The sequence below is a fragment of the Callorhinchus milii genome, unplaced genomic scaffold (assembly GCF_018977255.1).
Source record: "Callorhinchus milii isolate IMCB2004 unplaced genomic scaffold, IMCB_Cmil_1.0 Scaffold4, whole genome shotgun sequence".
Lineage (NCBI taxonomy): Eukaryota > Metazoa > Chordata > Chondrichthyes > Chimaeriformes > Callorhinchidae > Callorhinchus > Callorhinchus milii.
This window is the reverse complement of record NW_024704745.1, coordinates 63,450,943-63,467,547: the sequence shown is the minus strand read 5'-3', so window position 1 is coordinate 63,467,547 and position 16,605 is coordinate 63,450,943. Positions and strand designations below refer to the sequence as shown.

Below are 16,605 nucleotides of genomic sequence, written 5' to 3'. Positions count from 1 at the left end.
GTCTTATGGAAATATTGCAGCATATTTTAACAGCGATTTAAACACTATTTGCAAGAGGCAGAAGAAATAATTTAAAACTGTGCTGAACTCAGTGACAGACAGAACTGCAGGACGTGGGAAAAACTGTAGAAACGTAAGATGGGCTCAGTAAATACAACACTTTCTACAACAAAAACAACAAATTGCATTTACATAGAGCTTTTCATGTTGGGAGGATGGGACGTCCCAAGGTGCTGGACAGTGAATGGTTTGCACCCGAGCTATGGGCCAGAGTCAAGAATGGTGGCCTTTCCCCTCCCTACCTCTGTGACCTGATAACTCCATATAGACCAGTCCATTTCTTCTGTTCAGTGGGCATCATGTCCCCTACCTGACCCGCTCCACCATCGGCGGTCGGGCCTTCAGCCTCTCTGCCCTCACTCTTTGAAACTCCATCCCACAGTATGTTCGCCTCGCACCCTCTCTTGCCTCGTTCAAGAACCCCCACGTCCATTGCACCATCGGTCACCCTTCTACCCCTACCCTCCCTGCTCTCCACACCTTCTGATTCCAAACCCCAGCTCAGGTGTAAATCCCTGACTGTCCAGCTCCTTGGGAAGTCATCCCAATGTGAAAGGTGCTGTACAAATTGTTGTTGTCGTGGAGAGCAAGGGTTGTTGGAAGATGACTGGTTGAAAGGCGCTATACAAAGAGGAAGGTGTTGAGATGGGTCTTAAAAAAGGTAAGGAAGGGGGAAAGGTGGAATGGAGATCCAGAGGGTGGGTCCAGAAGAGCTAAACATTTCTGTAAACGGGCAGATAAAGCAAAGTATTCAGAGTGATCGGGGGGAGGGCTCCTTATTCCAAAAGAAACAAAACTTTTTTTAAAAAAATAAAGTACATTAATTTCCGTGAGTGATCCCAAGGTGAACAAACTTTGTTGATTTTCTCATAACACCGTTGGTTGGTGCTCGGAGTGGAATTAAATTGCATTGTGCCGTCTGTTTCTGATTATTTATTTTATTGTTCACAAGGCCCACGGGTATTTATGGGAATTATCGCTTCACTTAAAGTCAGCTCTGCGATTTGTTCTTTCAACGTATGTGAGGGAATTGTGTGCACTCCACAATCTCCTTGTGTGCTTTTCACTTGCTCATGTGGATATTTCCCAGGTTTAGGTTACAGCTCTACATTTTAATGTCCAATTCTTTTCTTTTTGTTTACTCTGGCAGTCTAGAGGTAAAAGATGACCAAAGCACTCACAATTCCACCAGATTATTCTATAAAAATGACAGGTGTCACAGTCGCCCACTCGATTTTAATCTAGAATTACATAAAATGATACTGCGCGGAAATAGGCCATTCAGTTCAATTAGTCCGTGCTGGGACTAGCTAGGCCAAAGTCTGCCCAAATCCGACTTCAAAATGAAGGATATTTCTTCTCCAGGGACTCTTGACAAGAAAATTTGGGCAGCCTTTCTGCAGTTAATTCAACACCATTAATTACTTTGCTGGAGATATGGAGACAGAAAGGACCATTATGTTTTGTCTTACACTCGAGGGGAGTGGATTTGGTAACAGGAGAGAACAATACTACAGTATTCATTTATTTTTCACTGGGTCTGTGGAAACACCTTCCAAATAAAGAGAATTTTCCAAGCTTTTGCTTGATGTTAAACGTTAAGCCTATGCTTTAAAGCTGTGAGAATTTCGGAAATTCATTGCTGAAAACCTAGCTTGTGATCTATGTGTGCAGATTTATCCTTTACTTGCTCTCACAAGTGACTCATCAAAATCTGGGACTGGATTCCCTCTGAAGGTGACAAAGTGGGATTTCAAAGGGAGAGGGCACCAGAGGAAAAGGAGAAATTGATGACATCAGATAGAGAAATGAGTTGAGAAGTGGAGGCGGAGTGGACAGATGCTGTGTGGGGATGGGGGTCAAGGGTTTCATACAGGAGATGAGGGTGGAGAGGAGATGGTAATAGTAATAATAATAATCCTTGCATTTGATATAGCGCCTTATCACATCATTGAGATAGTTGGCGTCAGAAGTGTGGAAGGTGGGGAGTGTGCATGAGAGCTACCAACTGAGGCAGGCCCATACCAGGAGGATTTGGATGATTCTGGAGTAGAAGAAGACAAACTCAGGCAAATGGGTGAATTTTAACATGGGGCTAGCAGTCAAACCTTCACAGTTGAGACTATGACAGGGTCATTGTCTCAAGATTAAGGGTTAGCCTTTTCAAACTGAGTTGAGGAAACACTTCTTCACTCAGAGGGTAGTGAATTTGTGGAATTCTCTACTCCAGAAGGCTGTGGATGCTCAGTCCTTGAACATATTCAAGACTGAGGTTGACAGATTTCTAAAGGATAGAGGGATTAAGGGATATGAGGATAGGGTGTGTAAATGGAATTAGAGGATTTTATTAAATGGCGGGGCAAACTCGAGGGGCCAAATGGCTGCGTCATGCTCCGAAGTCTTATGGTCTTTTAGTTCTACGGTTGTAGCCCCAAGTCATCAAACTGCAGGAATTTCTAGACCACAAATCCTCTGCTACAACAAAAGACAGCAAAGGGCTCATACAGTGATGATTTCCATATCAGAAATTATGTGCTATTCATAGAATCAAAGAACGTACAGCACAGGAAAGCATTAGGGCCATCGAGCCTGTGCTGTAGCTGCCTCCTCCACTGGAACCAACTACTCTAGTCACTATCCATCCATTATTTACATCTCAACATACCAAGGTCATTGGGTGGAACGCTCTTCAAATACTATTTTCAAAGCATTAAAGATAGAACAGAAATTCAGCTGATGCACTTTCTGCCTGAATCCTGAACCATCTGAAGAAATGGTGGCTGCCACTTACTGAACGACTGAACAAGAGGACTGAAACATACACTCGAGAGGGACCAATCCCATGTGTGATTGCATTCACAAACACTGTGTGGCGCACGGTGAGAACCTAAATCACGAGTTTATGCATTTTACATCCAGAAATGAGGCGGCTCCATGAAAGTGATTTGCTGTGGGATTGTTACAATTTGGCGTAAACTTCAAAACGTTGATAATAGAGCACTCTGGCCTTCATTGATGCATATCATTTTGAGCAGGAAGTATACTCAACCTCTCCCACCCTTCCTCTTTGAATCAGTGCCAAGCATATTTTTCAATGCTTCTTGTTTTCTTTCCTCTGTGGACATTGTACAGCTTTACAAGGAAACTGGGGTAGGAGATTACAATAAGTACAATACAGTGTGTACAGGGCATGGAATGTAAACGTGACTAGCAGGAGCTTACCTGTCAATAGGTTCACAGCAATGATGTCAAATTCAATTGGGTGCAAGTATCATCATGTAGCAAGGACATGGAGCACTCTCATGGTTAATGCACAGCAGTGCATTAAAAATAGAATACATCTCACATGGAAAGTTTGAAAGAATGGCCAGAATTCAATTCAGGATCCAGTCCCGACATCAATGCCCATACTATTGTGTTCTCAATGCTTCAGAGCATCCTTCTTGAGTTGTGCTCATTAGGGATACAGCACACTGTTGCATGGCATGGAGTAAAGTTTACTGGGAAGGAGCTGCACTTATATTTCCCACTATTAGCACAAGTGAGCCAAACCACATACACACACACAGACACATACACCACATACCCATGTATTATAATAATAATAATAATAATAATCCTTGCATTTGATATAGCGCTTTTCACGTCGGGAGGACGTCCCAAAGTGCTTCACAGAACACACTGTAAAGTGAATTGACTGTATATTTGTGGGCGAACGCGGCAGCCAATTGCGCACAGCAATGTCCTACAAACAGTCGTAGATTGAAAATGACCAATTTTTATTATTGTTTTTTTTGTTTTTGGAGGGATTATTATTAGGCGTGTGGAGTAAGGAAACTTGCCCAAGGTTTCGCCCTGCCTGGAATTGAACTCAGGTCTCTCTCTCACTGGGTATTGTGCTTTAACCCATCATCGAGGGCATCTGAAAGCTTTTCACTGGAGTTACTGTGAAGTTTAGTAACTGTGTATTTGTAGGTGACAGCCAATTTGGTCAGAGCAATGTCCCCACAAACAACCATGAAATAAAATGAACAATTTTTTTTATAAGCTGGAGGGATTGCTGACCAGGGTGACACACGTGCTCGCGGGCACACACACATGCACGCACGCACACACACACGCACACATACACACTCAATCATGCTTCTCTGCTGCTACAGTAGGCAAATGAAGACTGCTTTAATTTCTTCAATTTCTAATCTAAAATACGCCAGTTTGAATGGTCAGCTTCCCCCTGTCACAACTTACACTCTGCAATATTTCAGAATTTCCCAGTCTCTGAAAAGTCGGTAACAGGAGCACTGTAAACCCCTGTACAGCAGCAGCAGTGGGCCCTTTGGCATACAATTTAGCCATGCTGATATCATGCCAAGTGGATTGGTTTCATCCTTTCCCAGTACAAAAGTCATGAACTAAAATTGAGCAGGCCTTGGCCCAATCACTATACATTTAGCCACATGCACCTCTTTGTATAATACCTTACCCCGGCTCAGCTATTTTGGTTTCATTTGTATGTTGAATCCTTTCCTCTCTGAGTGTCCCTATGGTTTGTACAATTATTGTATAATTTTGGACAATAATAGGATTATTATTAGTATATCCTCCAAAAGTAATCCTAAACTGATTAAAATCCAGTTATTTTTTGAAGATGCTATCCAACATACACATTCAGATAATAATAATAATCCTTGCATTTGATATACAACAACAAGATTACATTTGTATAGCGCCTTATCACGTCTTCGAGATGTCTCAAAGCGCTTCACAGAATATACTGTGAAGTGAATGGACTGTATGTTTTGTGGGCGAAATGTAGCAACCAATTGCGCACAGCAGTGTCCCACAAACAGTCATGGATTGAAGCGATCATTTTATTATTTTTTTTGAAGGATTTATTTACCCCCGGAAAAGCGATCCGCCAATTGATTAACAACTCTGTTCCTACATACTGCTAGGTAAACAGAAGCATGTGGAGTAAGGAAACTTGCCCAACATTTCACCCTGCCAGGAATTAAACCATGCAAGGCAAGTGTTCTAACCACTAAGCTATAGGACTCCACATATAGGGCTAAATGCAGAACCGAGAAGATATGACCACAAGAGAGATTCTTTGTTCTTTTTAATTTCATTCATTCAGATATTCCACCCTCCCAATACAGAGTCAAACAGATTCTTAAATGAATCTTAAATGCTCTCCTCTTTCCTACTCTAGCTACTGATTTCTCCCTGTGGGAAGAGCAATTTCCTGTATGTTGCACAACATGACATGGAAAGTACCTGCTCCAAATTGCTTTTCTCAACCCTGAACCTGTGTACTCTTGCCCTGATGCTTTGGTACATCCAAAAGTATTGTTATAGTTATACATTCTCTATCCTTACTGAGGCTAGATCAAAAGAAAACTAAATACGTAGTTGAAGAGTAAAAACATCAAGAAATCTTAGAAAAGAGATGAAAAAGTGGGATTAATTTAGAAAGACGCAGCAATAACACCACCACAATGGCCTTGTTTTTATTTATTAGTTATTTATCTCATCAGCATGCTATAGACCTCCATAAGATCCCATCTGCTTGCAAGGCTGAAAAGCATAGCTGTCGAATATTGAAAATATTCACAAGGTAGTGGGGGGAGCGGGATAAGGACTGCAGTGTCAGAAATCAGTCTAATGCAGGAAAACTGGTTTTACAGAATCATTCCAGACTGCAATCAAAGTTTCAAAATGCAGCTGACCTTAGATACACAAAGCCATCTGTCGTAGCACCTACTTGAAATTTGCTGAAATTTTCTGAACCATTCATTTGCACTGCACACGTAATAAACACATAGGAGTCAATAACCTGGTAATACAATACAATTAAGACCTTCAGCAGCTGTCCTGAGTTGTTCCAGTTCAATACTTAGGCCCGCCGTCTTTACATTGCTATGTCAGTGCCAAGGTCTGACTTGTGATATTGGGAAACCGGATTTGGTGTTTAAATCGCAACTTCTGGTACGTGAATATCAGATTTGTGACCAGCAAGTCGCAAAGCCCAAGTTGGCAAAGTGCGAATCAAAGCCAGCAGCCGAAATTAAAGACTGACATTTCATCATGAAATACTCAATCTGACATTCACAAAGTGGTAGTCGCAATTAACAAAACAAATCCTGTTTGTAAATATAGGAAATTCAATCCCACCAAAATGGAAAGTTCTAATAATATGTAAAAATAATCCCTCCATTTGATATGTAGCCGTATAACGCCTTTGAGACGTCTCAAAGCGTTTCACAGGATTTTACTGTGAAGTGTCTTGACTGTGTATTTTTTTTCGGCAAATGTGGCAGACAATATCCATGAAGTGAGAGACCAATTTTATTTGGGAGATTGTTGGCCAGGACATCGGGAGAAACTCCCTTCTCTTTTTGAACAGTGCCATGGGATCTTTAACATCCACCTGAACAGGCAGATGGGAATAATAAAAAAGGCTAGCGATATTGTATTCCAATAGAAAACAAAGTTATATATTATGCCCTACTTTTTTTGCAGGTTACTTCAGAACTGGTTAAAATAGAATTGGTTCTGAAGTAGAGTACACTGAGGCTGCTGATGCTGCGATCTTGCCCCACTTACTGACGTAAACTTAAATTCTCTGGTGAGGAGACGAACAATGCAATGTAAAAACTGCTGGCCCCATTTACCTTGCTATCTCCAGAGGCAAGAAGAAAACTGGACTCAGTATTCAATGCTTCCAGAGATGGTGTTGCCACTTCATTTGTCTTGTAGTTCAAGCCACTGAAGGCAAGTCGGAATAATAATAATCTTATAATAATTCTTGCATTTGACATATCTCCTTATCACACCGTCTAGACGTCTCAAAGCACTTCACAGGATTTTACTCTGAAGTGTACAGACTGTCTATTTGTAGGGAAACACAGCAGCCAATTTGCACATAGCAATGGCCCACAAGCAACCATGAAATGAGTGACCATCATTTTTCGGGAGTTAGTAATAATAATAATAATAATCCTTGCATTTGATATAGTGCTTTTCACGTCGGGAGGACGTCCCAAGCGCTTCACAGAACACACTGTAAAGTGAATTGACTGTATATTTGTGGGCGAACGCAGCAGCCAATTGCGCACAGCAATGTCCCACAAACAGTCGTAGATTGAAAATGACCAATTTATTATTGTTTTTGGTTTTGGAGGTATTATTATTAGGCGTGTGGAGTAAGGAAACTTGCCCAAGGTTCCGCCCTGCCTGGAATTGAACTCAGGTCTCTCGCTTGCAAAGCGAGTACTCTAACCACTGAGCTACAGGACTCCACAAGCCAGACACGTGCAATAGGATCTTTAATGTTCCACTGAACCAGTGATCAGGACCTCGGTCTAACGTTTCAACCTAAGGATGGCACTTCCAACAAAACAGCATACCCCCAGCATTGCACTGGACTGTCCGCTCTGATATGGGGCTTGAAACCACAATCTTTGTGACCCATAATAAAGAAATAAAAAGATGATTATAATTAGCCATGTGTATCTTATAGACCCAAATGACTCACTGTACCGGGCGTGAAGATTTAACCAGACTCACCTCAACGTATAAGATAGGAAATATTCCTATCTTATCTCCCAACATTCCCTCTGCCCAGTTGTCATCCACTCGCCTGATGACGGTCAGAATTTCATCCTGAAACAAAGAGGACAAAAATATATTTGAAACAAAGTTACCTGAAACTTCACAATGGATCCATGTGCTTTGTAACTGAGGCTGGAGTACAAAGGAAAGGCATGGTGATCTGTACTTTGCAAATCAAGTCTCACAACATTTGCTTCCATTATAATTAAAGTTGCTTTCATCTTTGCCTTGAGTAGCACTGACTGTTTACCTCTAAGTACAGAGTACTTCCCGTCTTTGTGTGAACCCCTAACAAGGCAGACAGGCCAAACATGGTTTAATTGGGCATCCTCCACAAACACACACACACACCAAACAATGCCTCATTTATATTGTGGAATTTCTACAGAGAGCAGCGGAGCGTTATTGTGGGCTTCTGATGCTGACAAATCTGCCCTGTTTACAGTACGTGTCAGTTTCCATCACATTGGTGACAACAGAGATTTAAATGTGTTTCGCTTCACTGTGAATCCACTCCAATTTATCCAGATAAGCGGGGAAGCGGTAAATGCAAGTCTATATCTTTTACCCAACTTGCCAGCCGAATGTGCGATACATACACATTTTAAATAAGGGTGAAGCATGATTAGATAAGACATTAGATAAGACTCTGAGACATTATCCTATGTGAAGGGCGTTATATATAAATGTTGTTGTTATAGATAACCCGGGGGTTCTTCATCTGCGAAGATAAGTCTCATAGGAGACTTGCAGAGGCTGACGTAAAAAGCGCCATATAAATGTAATTTGTTGTTGTTGTTGTATGCAAAACTCTAAATAGGATTTGAGAATTAAATCCAGAGCGAGGGTTTCAGGTAAACCACATCAGTAGGGCAAATGTCACAGGTTCAGATGTGCGAAGAGCAATTTTAGAACAGGCACCAGGAAGCATTTTCCTATACAGAAGGTAATCAATATTTGGAAAAGATTACCAGAAATGGTAATAGAAAGGATTTCCTAAGAAATAACTTGATGCTGAAATGGAAAGATGGTGAGGGTGAATATTCTGGAAGGATGAGATGAAATGCGTTGGAAGGACTTTGGTCAACCAAACCTTCCTTGTGATTGTGTCTTGCACAACAGAACGACAGTTTACACATGAGATTCCCCACAGAGTGAGTGGAGTCATCCAGGCAGCTGACAGGGGAGAACCTACAGGGGAGTGGGAGGAAGTCAACCTCAGAGAGCAATTTCAGCAGCTTTTAAATGTTAAATTGACTGACTGCTTGCTCCTCACTCCCTTTATCCCATTCCCTGTGGCCAAGTCATCAGCCACTACTTTCCCAATTTCTGGAACTCTCTCCCAAAATTATTTCGCCTTGCAACACTGTCCCACCCCTCAAATCCCTCTTAAAAATGTTTAATACTCTCAAATATCCGCCTTTGCCGCCCTGCTCGGTCATTCCCCTTCACTTTTTGAAGTGATTTGAGACAATCATTACATAAATCCATATTGTTAGCAATGTTTTGAGCAATGTAATTGCTTCGGTTCCTCTGAAATAGCGCTGAACACAAGGGACCAGCTGGTTTCACTCAGGATTTATGCACGTTCTAGTTATAAGCCAATTCAGATTCCTCACCACCGAGACAATAACACCAGAAGTCAATGTGCACCCCACTCCCTCCCTTAAGACAGTAACATCACCACCACCAACATCAATAGATTACATTTATATAGCGCCTTTCACATCGGGAGGACATCCCAATATAAACACCAGCAGTCAATATAAACATGCCTCTAGTAGTTCCCGCTGCCTTTGTTCTGTGCCCGTAAGTGGACTAACTGCTTAACTCATCAGCCCAGAGATTAAAGTTCTGATTTGCAGCTTTGATAATAGCTGTAGCACGAGCAGCCGCAGGCTACTGAAGAGGTAGAGAAAGTAGTGAGGTTCTGCGGTAATTATAATCCTTGCATTGGATTTAGCTCCTTATCACATCGTTGAAATGTATCCAAATGCTTGACAGGATTTACCGAAAGGTGTAGTGTGGCATATTTGTAGGCGAACGTAGCAGCCAATTTACCCACAAGTAGTGCACAACAAACAGTGGTGATGTGAATGACCAATTCTTATCTAAGGCAGTGGTTCCAAACTTTTCACACTACGCCCCACACCCCCACCCACCCACCCCTTCCATCTTCAGACATTAATATCCCCTACAACCACTGTCCTTCTAGAAAACACCATGTTTGTGTGTTCCTTGAGAGGTACGGACTCATCTCCCCCTTGGTCTCTGTTCCCTGCTGGTAAGTGACCGATATTTGAACCAGATGGAACAGGACGAACTGGTGTTTTATTTTCTCTTTTCTCCTTTTTTTCTCCGTTCTCCAAAGCTGGCCTCTCCTCACAGTCGGGTTCTTCCCTCCCGCCCCGACTTGGGTAAAGTAAAATAAAAATCTTATCCAGTAATCTCATCACGCCTCCCCTCCCACCAGATGGGGAGCACCACATAGTTTGGAATCGTAGGGGATTGTTCACCAGGACACGGGGAGAAACTCTTTTCCAATAATGCCGCGGGATCTTTAACTTCCACCTGAAAAGACGGACGGGGTCTCGATAACATCTCATCTGAACATTGGTTACTTCAGGGATACTTATGGCTGTTCCCTTCTGCGCACCCAACAATGGGAGAATTGTTTTGCTGCCCATTGTCAGTAGCTTAATATCTCAGCACATCACCTCACGAAACATGATACCACCGTCTGTTTTGATTAATTTTTACAGCCATGCTATTAGGCACAAGGTATTTGTGAGTGATCTCCCCAAATCCATGGCCGCCCTGAATTTTGAGCTGCTCTGTGACATTCAGCCCAAGGTCATTTTCCAATTCAGAACCAAGCCACAACAGAACAACAACAAAATTGATGATACAGAATAAGGAAGGGGCGAGGACGAGAGGGATTGAATCCTAAAAGAATATTGGATTCAGTAAACTAGCTTCTTTCTGAAATACTAACCATAATAATAATAATCCTTGCATTTGATATTATGCCTTATCATGTCGTTGAGACATCTCAAAGTGCTCACAGAATATACTGTATACTTTATTTATATTTTGTGGATGAAACGTGGCAGTCAATCGTGCACAGTAGTGTCCCACAAACAGTTATGGATTGAGTGACCAAATTTTTCTTATTGTTATTTGTTATAATAACATTAACATGTTCTGTTTTAGCAAATGGTCTGAACTGGTTGGAAGCCATTGACTCCCTGCAGGAGCATTGCCTTACGGAATCACTGAACATGCGGAGTATTTATATGCACTGTTGGCCAGAATTAGTCTGTTTCTGTGGTAACTCAGGCCCGTTCAAATTTCATTTTTAATATTCGGGTAATTGTTTTTTTCTTCCCCTTTAGTTAAGCACCATATTAATTCACTGAGTTAATTTTTAAGTCTGCTTCAACTTGCAACACAGATCAAACGTTGTAGAAAAATGACAATACTCTTGTTTGATCCACCTCCTAGCAATAGAGCTCTTTGACGAAGACTTCACAGCCCTGCCCTACGGGGACATTATTGCAGATTGGCTCTGTTGCCAGTACTCTCACCCAACGTCAAAAGATTTTGGGCCCAATCCCCACATCGGAACAAAACTCACAATCTGGTCTTAGAATCCAGAGCAGTTCTGGAGGGTCCTCCACTGTCCAAGATGTCGTCTTTCAGGTGAGCCATTAAAGCATCTGCCTATTTCAGGTGGTCACTAAAGATCCCATGGCACATTTCGTAAAGAAAAAGGAATCTTCTCTCCTGAAATCTATTCCCCTTGTGGTTGTGTGTGATACACCGGTAGGGAAAATTGCTGTTGCTTCTACCTCCAATAAAAGTCACTAGACATGACAGTAGTTAAACTGCTTTTGAAACATGCGGTTATGATAAGACAGTACAAAAATGCAAGTTTCAAACGGAGGGAACAACATGCATTTGGTACTATAAAGTTAACATTAGGTACATTTCTTTTTGGGGGAGGATATTGATGCTGTTAAATAATAATACAGACTTTGAGATGCTACCTCATGTGAAGGATGCTAAATAAATGCAAGCTGTTGTTACAATAATCCTTATATTTAGTATAGCGTCTTTCACGTCAGGAGGGCATCCCAAAGTGCTTCACAGGACATACTCTCAAGTGGAGCGAATGTATGTTTTGTGAATGGAATGGAATGAAATGGTAGAGATATGTGTTGATAGTTTCACTATCACCATTATTATTTCTATCAGAAGGAAATCCTTATCTGTTTCCGGAAAATGAAAAAAAATCTGCTGCAGAATTATAGCATGATATTGTCAAACTACTAAAGAATTAACAATCTTGTTTTATTGTGTTCTCCATAAACTCAGATGCTAGAGTTGCCCTGAAGCCCAAGCACCAGCTGATTAAACACAGAAAACCTCTGGGTTGAAAACAAACAAACATTTGGTGGGTCTGTTAAAGTCATAATTACTTTACCTTTGTGAAAGTCAAACAGTCTTTATCTTGCTCTTTATCCTTGACTTCAAAGTCGTAAAGTGCTTTGCCCTGAGGAGGCGGCTGTGGAAGAGGCTTGATGCACTGAATATAAGTAGCTGGGAAAAAGCCATGGGTGCCGTTAAGCTCACCGTGGTACCAGTTCTCATCCACTTTACGGCGCAGAATGATGATGTCCCCTTTGCAGAATTTGAGATCGCCAGGTTCCTTCCCCTCGTAGTTGTAGAGGGCCTTAGCACATGGCAACTGCGGAATGCTCTGAAACCCAAACCATGGCACAGATTAACTTTCACCTCAGACATTCAGGGAGCAACATACAAACCGACGATTAAACAGCAGCTTTATAGTGAATCATTATGTGCAACTTCACATTTTTATGTGGATGGCGAATGCCTCCGACATTTAGATCAGTTTTGTTTGCTTATTTTTCTTTCCACGCGCCTTAATCGCTGTACGCAATTGGCGGCCGTGTTTAACCCACAAAATATACGGTCAATTCACTTCACAGTATATTCAATTCACTTCACAGTATATTCAATTCAATTCACTTCACAGTATATTCTGATGTGATAAGGCGCTATATCAAATGCAAGGATTATTATTATCAATCAACTTAATGAAATGTCGGTTTAAACATGGCTTTGCTGTAAAATTGATCGACTGGGGACTGAATTTGAAATCTCAGCACCAATTTAAAAATCACAAACTGAACTTTACATCACAGAATAATCAGTCCTCCTTGGCCAGGGCTCTTATCTTCAATGGCAGGGCTTTATTTAGCGAACGGCTATGAATCTCTTATTAATAACAATGATTTCAAATCACATTATAATCCCATCTGAGAAGCTCTGCATTTGAACGGACAAGATTAGATCTGAATTGAGGATCTCCCACGCAAGTTATTTGGCTCCATTTCAAACAAGCAAGAAAAATAAATTCAATTGGGTTTCTCCATCGTGACCTGCGTTGCCATACAGCTTCTGTGCACTAAGAGAAAGAAGCGCAATTATATCCTGCCTCTACTGCACACAACGCAGAACCAGACAGGCTCCAAAATCAGAACCAAATCTGCTTTCCAGTCTCCAGTGAACTCTTTGTGAACTGCTGTAAAACCAGGAAAAATAACTAAAAAGAAATGCCTGCTACAGTAACATCTAGGTTCAGACAACCAGATTAGGTTTAAGAAACTCTGTTAAAGAGCATTTTACTTGAACACAACTGGAGGCTTTAAAAGCAAGAATTCTCTTATTCATGCTACTGTCAGTTAAGGTAATGCCGCAGTGAGCGCTGTAAAACCAATGAATCGTACCCCGTCCAGTACATTACTCTCAATTTTAAAGAACTGGTAGACAATAAAAGATCTTCAAGCATCAGTTGTTTTTGCATGTGTTCATCAAGGTGAGCAACGAGAGTACTGGAGAATTGAACACTTCAATACTTTGAACTATCTCAGGTTTTCATTTCAGGCCAGCAATGTCTACACTGCCTGGAAAGTAGAGAAACGCTTCTACAGACCAATAAGAGTAGAGCAAGGGAAGAGTAACATACAGATATAAGACCTGGCTTGCCAAATGTGACAGCCATTTTGCACGCAGTGTTGCAAACAGCCATGGGGGGGCGCGGGGAGGTGGGGAGTGGGGAAGATGCCCTCCCGGCGTGAAAGGCCCTCTATACAAATGTAATTTTGTATTCTATTGCATCTGGAATTTCTGGCTAAATTTAATTACAATGCCGGTAATGCAAAAAATACTTATATAGTGCCGGAAAATGAAGGTAATGGATTTACCGGTATTTTCCGATATTGCATATGCATTTCTACCTAAAAAACATAGTCACTCACCTAGACGGACACAGAAAAAAGACGCCAGAGAAAGACGGTGAGGTGGGAAGCTGTGGGATGCACATGTTAGCGCGTGTTTGAGAGTTGGGCTGGCAGGAGTCTACCCACGCAAATAATGCAAATAATTTTCTTCGGTTTCTGGCCTGGTCCTACTCGGGACAAATTCCAGATACCCAGAATCAGGTAAACCAGGTTTACTGTAACCATAATAATCCTTGCATTTGATATACCGCTTTCATGCCAGGAGGATGACTCAATGTGCTTGACAGGCTATACTGTAACATTTAGTGACTTTGCTGTAATATTTACTGTAACAATTAGTGACAAATTCTGGTAATTTATTTGTGCACAACAATGTCCGACAAACAGCCATGAAATGAATGACCAATGAGCCCCAGAATAGCATGCACCCCAACACCAGCACAACCTCTTCATTTCTGACACCCGATTCCCCATGATCTCTTTGAGAGAGAATCCAATGGCTATTTGTAACATAGTACTGCATGCAAAATGGCTGTCACTTTCATCTGCTAGAGTGAGCACTTTGAGATGTCTCAATGAAGTTGATAGATTATCAGATGAACCTTCTGATAGCCTGAATGAGAGTATAATATGCATCAATTCTGTGCCTATCAGTAATTAATGAGAGGAGGAGGTCAAACACATATCTGGGCTGGATTCAACCACAACGGCGCTGACTCTCCTTATGTTCTACACAAACACCATATACAGTGCACATGCCAGTGTGTTGTCAGATGAAACATAGCAGGTTTTTTCTTGTTTATTTGGGATATCAGTGATCTCCAACCGATTTCCTGCAGTAATCATGCTGTCCTGTCTGCTATTGATGTTTCTTATTCATTTCTTCCAATATTCATGCTGTTATAGACTTGAAAAAAATGTCTTTTACTGAAGAGCATTTATACCAAGCATAAAGTCCCAGATAGCATACTTGGGCAGAAAGTGCAGCACAGCAATGCAGAACAACTATTCAAAATCCTTCATTCGATAACTGAAGATTTACTGTCAATCACAAGCATATTTCAAGTTTCCAGACCAAAATATCAAGCCAACAATCGAATGTATTTCAGTCCTATTTACTGGTCTCAGGGCCTGAGCTCAAGCTCAAGCTCCCCGTTCAGAATTAAGCTCCTGGGCCAGACTGAGACTCCAGTGAAGTACTGGAGGGTGCACAAAAATGTCAGATATGCTGTCATTCTGTTGAGATATTAAACTGAGGTCCAACCTGCCTGTTTTCATGTGGACATTAAAAAAAATAACACTTTAAAATACGAGAAGAGGTTCTCCTGGTGCCTGGGTCAATAATGCTCCAAATGAACTGGTCATATACCCATGACATTTGTAGATTCCAGCGTGCAAAAATGACTATAGCCTAGTAAAATAGTTTCCAGTGTAGAAAATAGTTTCTACAGAAACTAGAAAATACACTATTTTTTAATGTAGTCACTCTCGACAGTGCCGTAATGGTGAAGTGTTTTTCAACATGATAAAGCTCTATGAAAAGTTCCTTCATCGTTACATTCCTCTCCCATCTTCCTACTAGAATATTTTCGGCAGAAGCTTGTTCTGATAGGACAGGATGATCAGCATGCTCTTCATCACCACCACCAACAACTTGCATTTATATGCAGGGTAGCGTCTGGAACGCTTGACAGTGGCAGAGTCTGACAGAGACACCATGTCCTCACACAGCCAATGCCAAAGTTTCATGTAACATGAGGTAACGCATCAGTGACACCAAAACTCTGCCCTTACTTTAGTAACTACCTGAATGTCAAACAGACATCAGACAGCATCTTTTCATTGAACTCCAGTTAAGGTTATTTTGAAACAGGGCCCAGTAACCCAAAAACAACAACAACTTGCATTTATATAGCGCCCTTCATGCAGGATAGCGTCCCGGTGTGCTTGCAGATGAACACAGAGTTTAGGTACTCTGTTGCTTCACATTGCTTCACTGATATAATTCAATACTAAGCAACATAAATGTACCTAAGCAATTGTGCATACATGGGAGAAAAGAGAACAAAGGAGTATGTGAGCATTAGAAGGGGTGGAGTGTTCACCCTGATGTGGACTAGTTGGATTGAATAGCCTGTTTCCGTGCTGTGATGTTCTATGTAATTCTACAGGTCCTGACACAGAGCAGCTGCAGATCTTTCTGATTCATATCAGGCAATGACATTCTTAAATTCCCTCCTCTCCCACCCCCAAAAAACATTGCCAGCAATTTTTCACAATACTGCAAAACAAGTTAATATTTGAATACAAAATGAGTAATGCCAAAACCGAAAATCGATCCTTTCCAAAAATTCAACAAAATGTAACCAGAGCATTGAGCCCACCCAAGTATTCTTTGAACATTGTGACATATAGAACTATGAAATCCCATTACTCTGTATTTAATTAACTCTCCATTCATGATCTTCTCTTGAGGGCTTCATTGTCTGTCAGCCTGGCGCAGAGGTAGAACTCTTGCATCTGAGTCAGAAGGTTGTGGGTTCAAGCCCCATGTTGGAACTTGAACTTACATAGTATATGCTAACCCTCCAATGCAGTGCTAGTG

The 16,605-nt window shown here is 41.4% G+C and overlaps 1 protein-coding gene across 1 annotated transcript in view; it reads right to left on the bottom strand.

The window, feature by feature from the left end:
• Positions 1 to 16,605, bottom strand: part of LOC103185760 (E3 ubiquitin-protein ligase SH3RF3) — a 190,648-nt gene that overhangs the window by 38,293 nt on the left and 135,750 nt on the right. Inside the window, exons 2-3 of the mRNA XM_007904424.2 lie at positions 12,161 to 12,436; positions 7,630 to 7,725 (exon numbers count right to left, since the gene is read on the bottom strand). Coding sequence (XP_007902615.1) covers positions 7,630 to 7,725; positions 12,161 to 12,436 — 372 coding nt within the window. The remainder of the gene's footprint in view (positions 1 to 7,629; positions 7,726 to 12,160; positions 12,437 to 16,605) is intronic.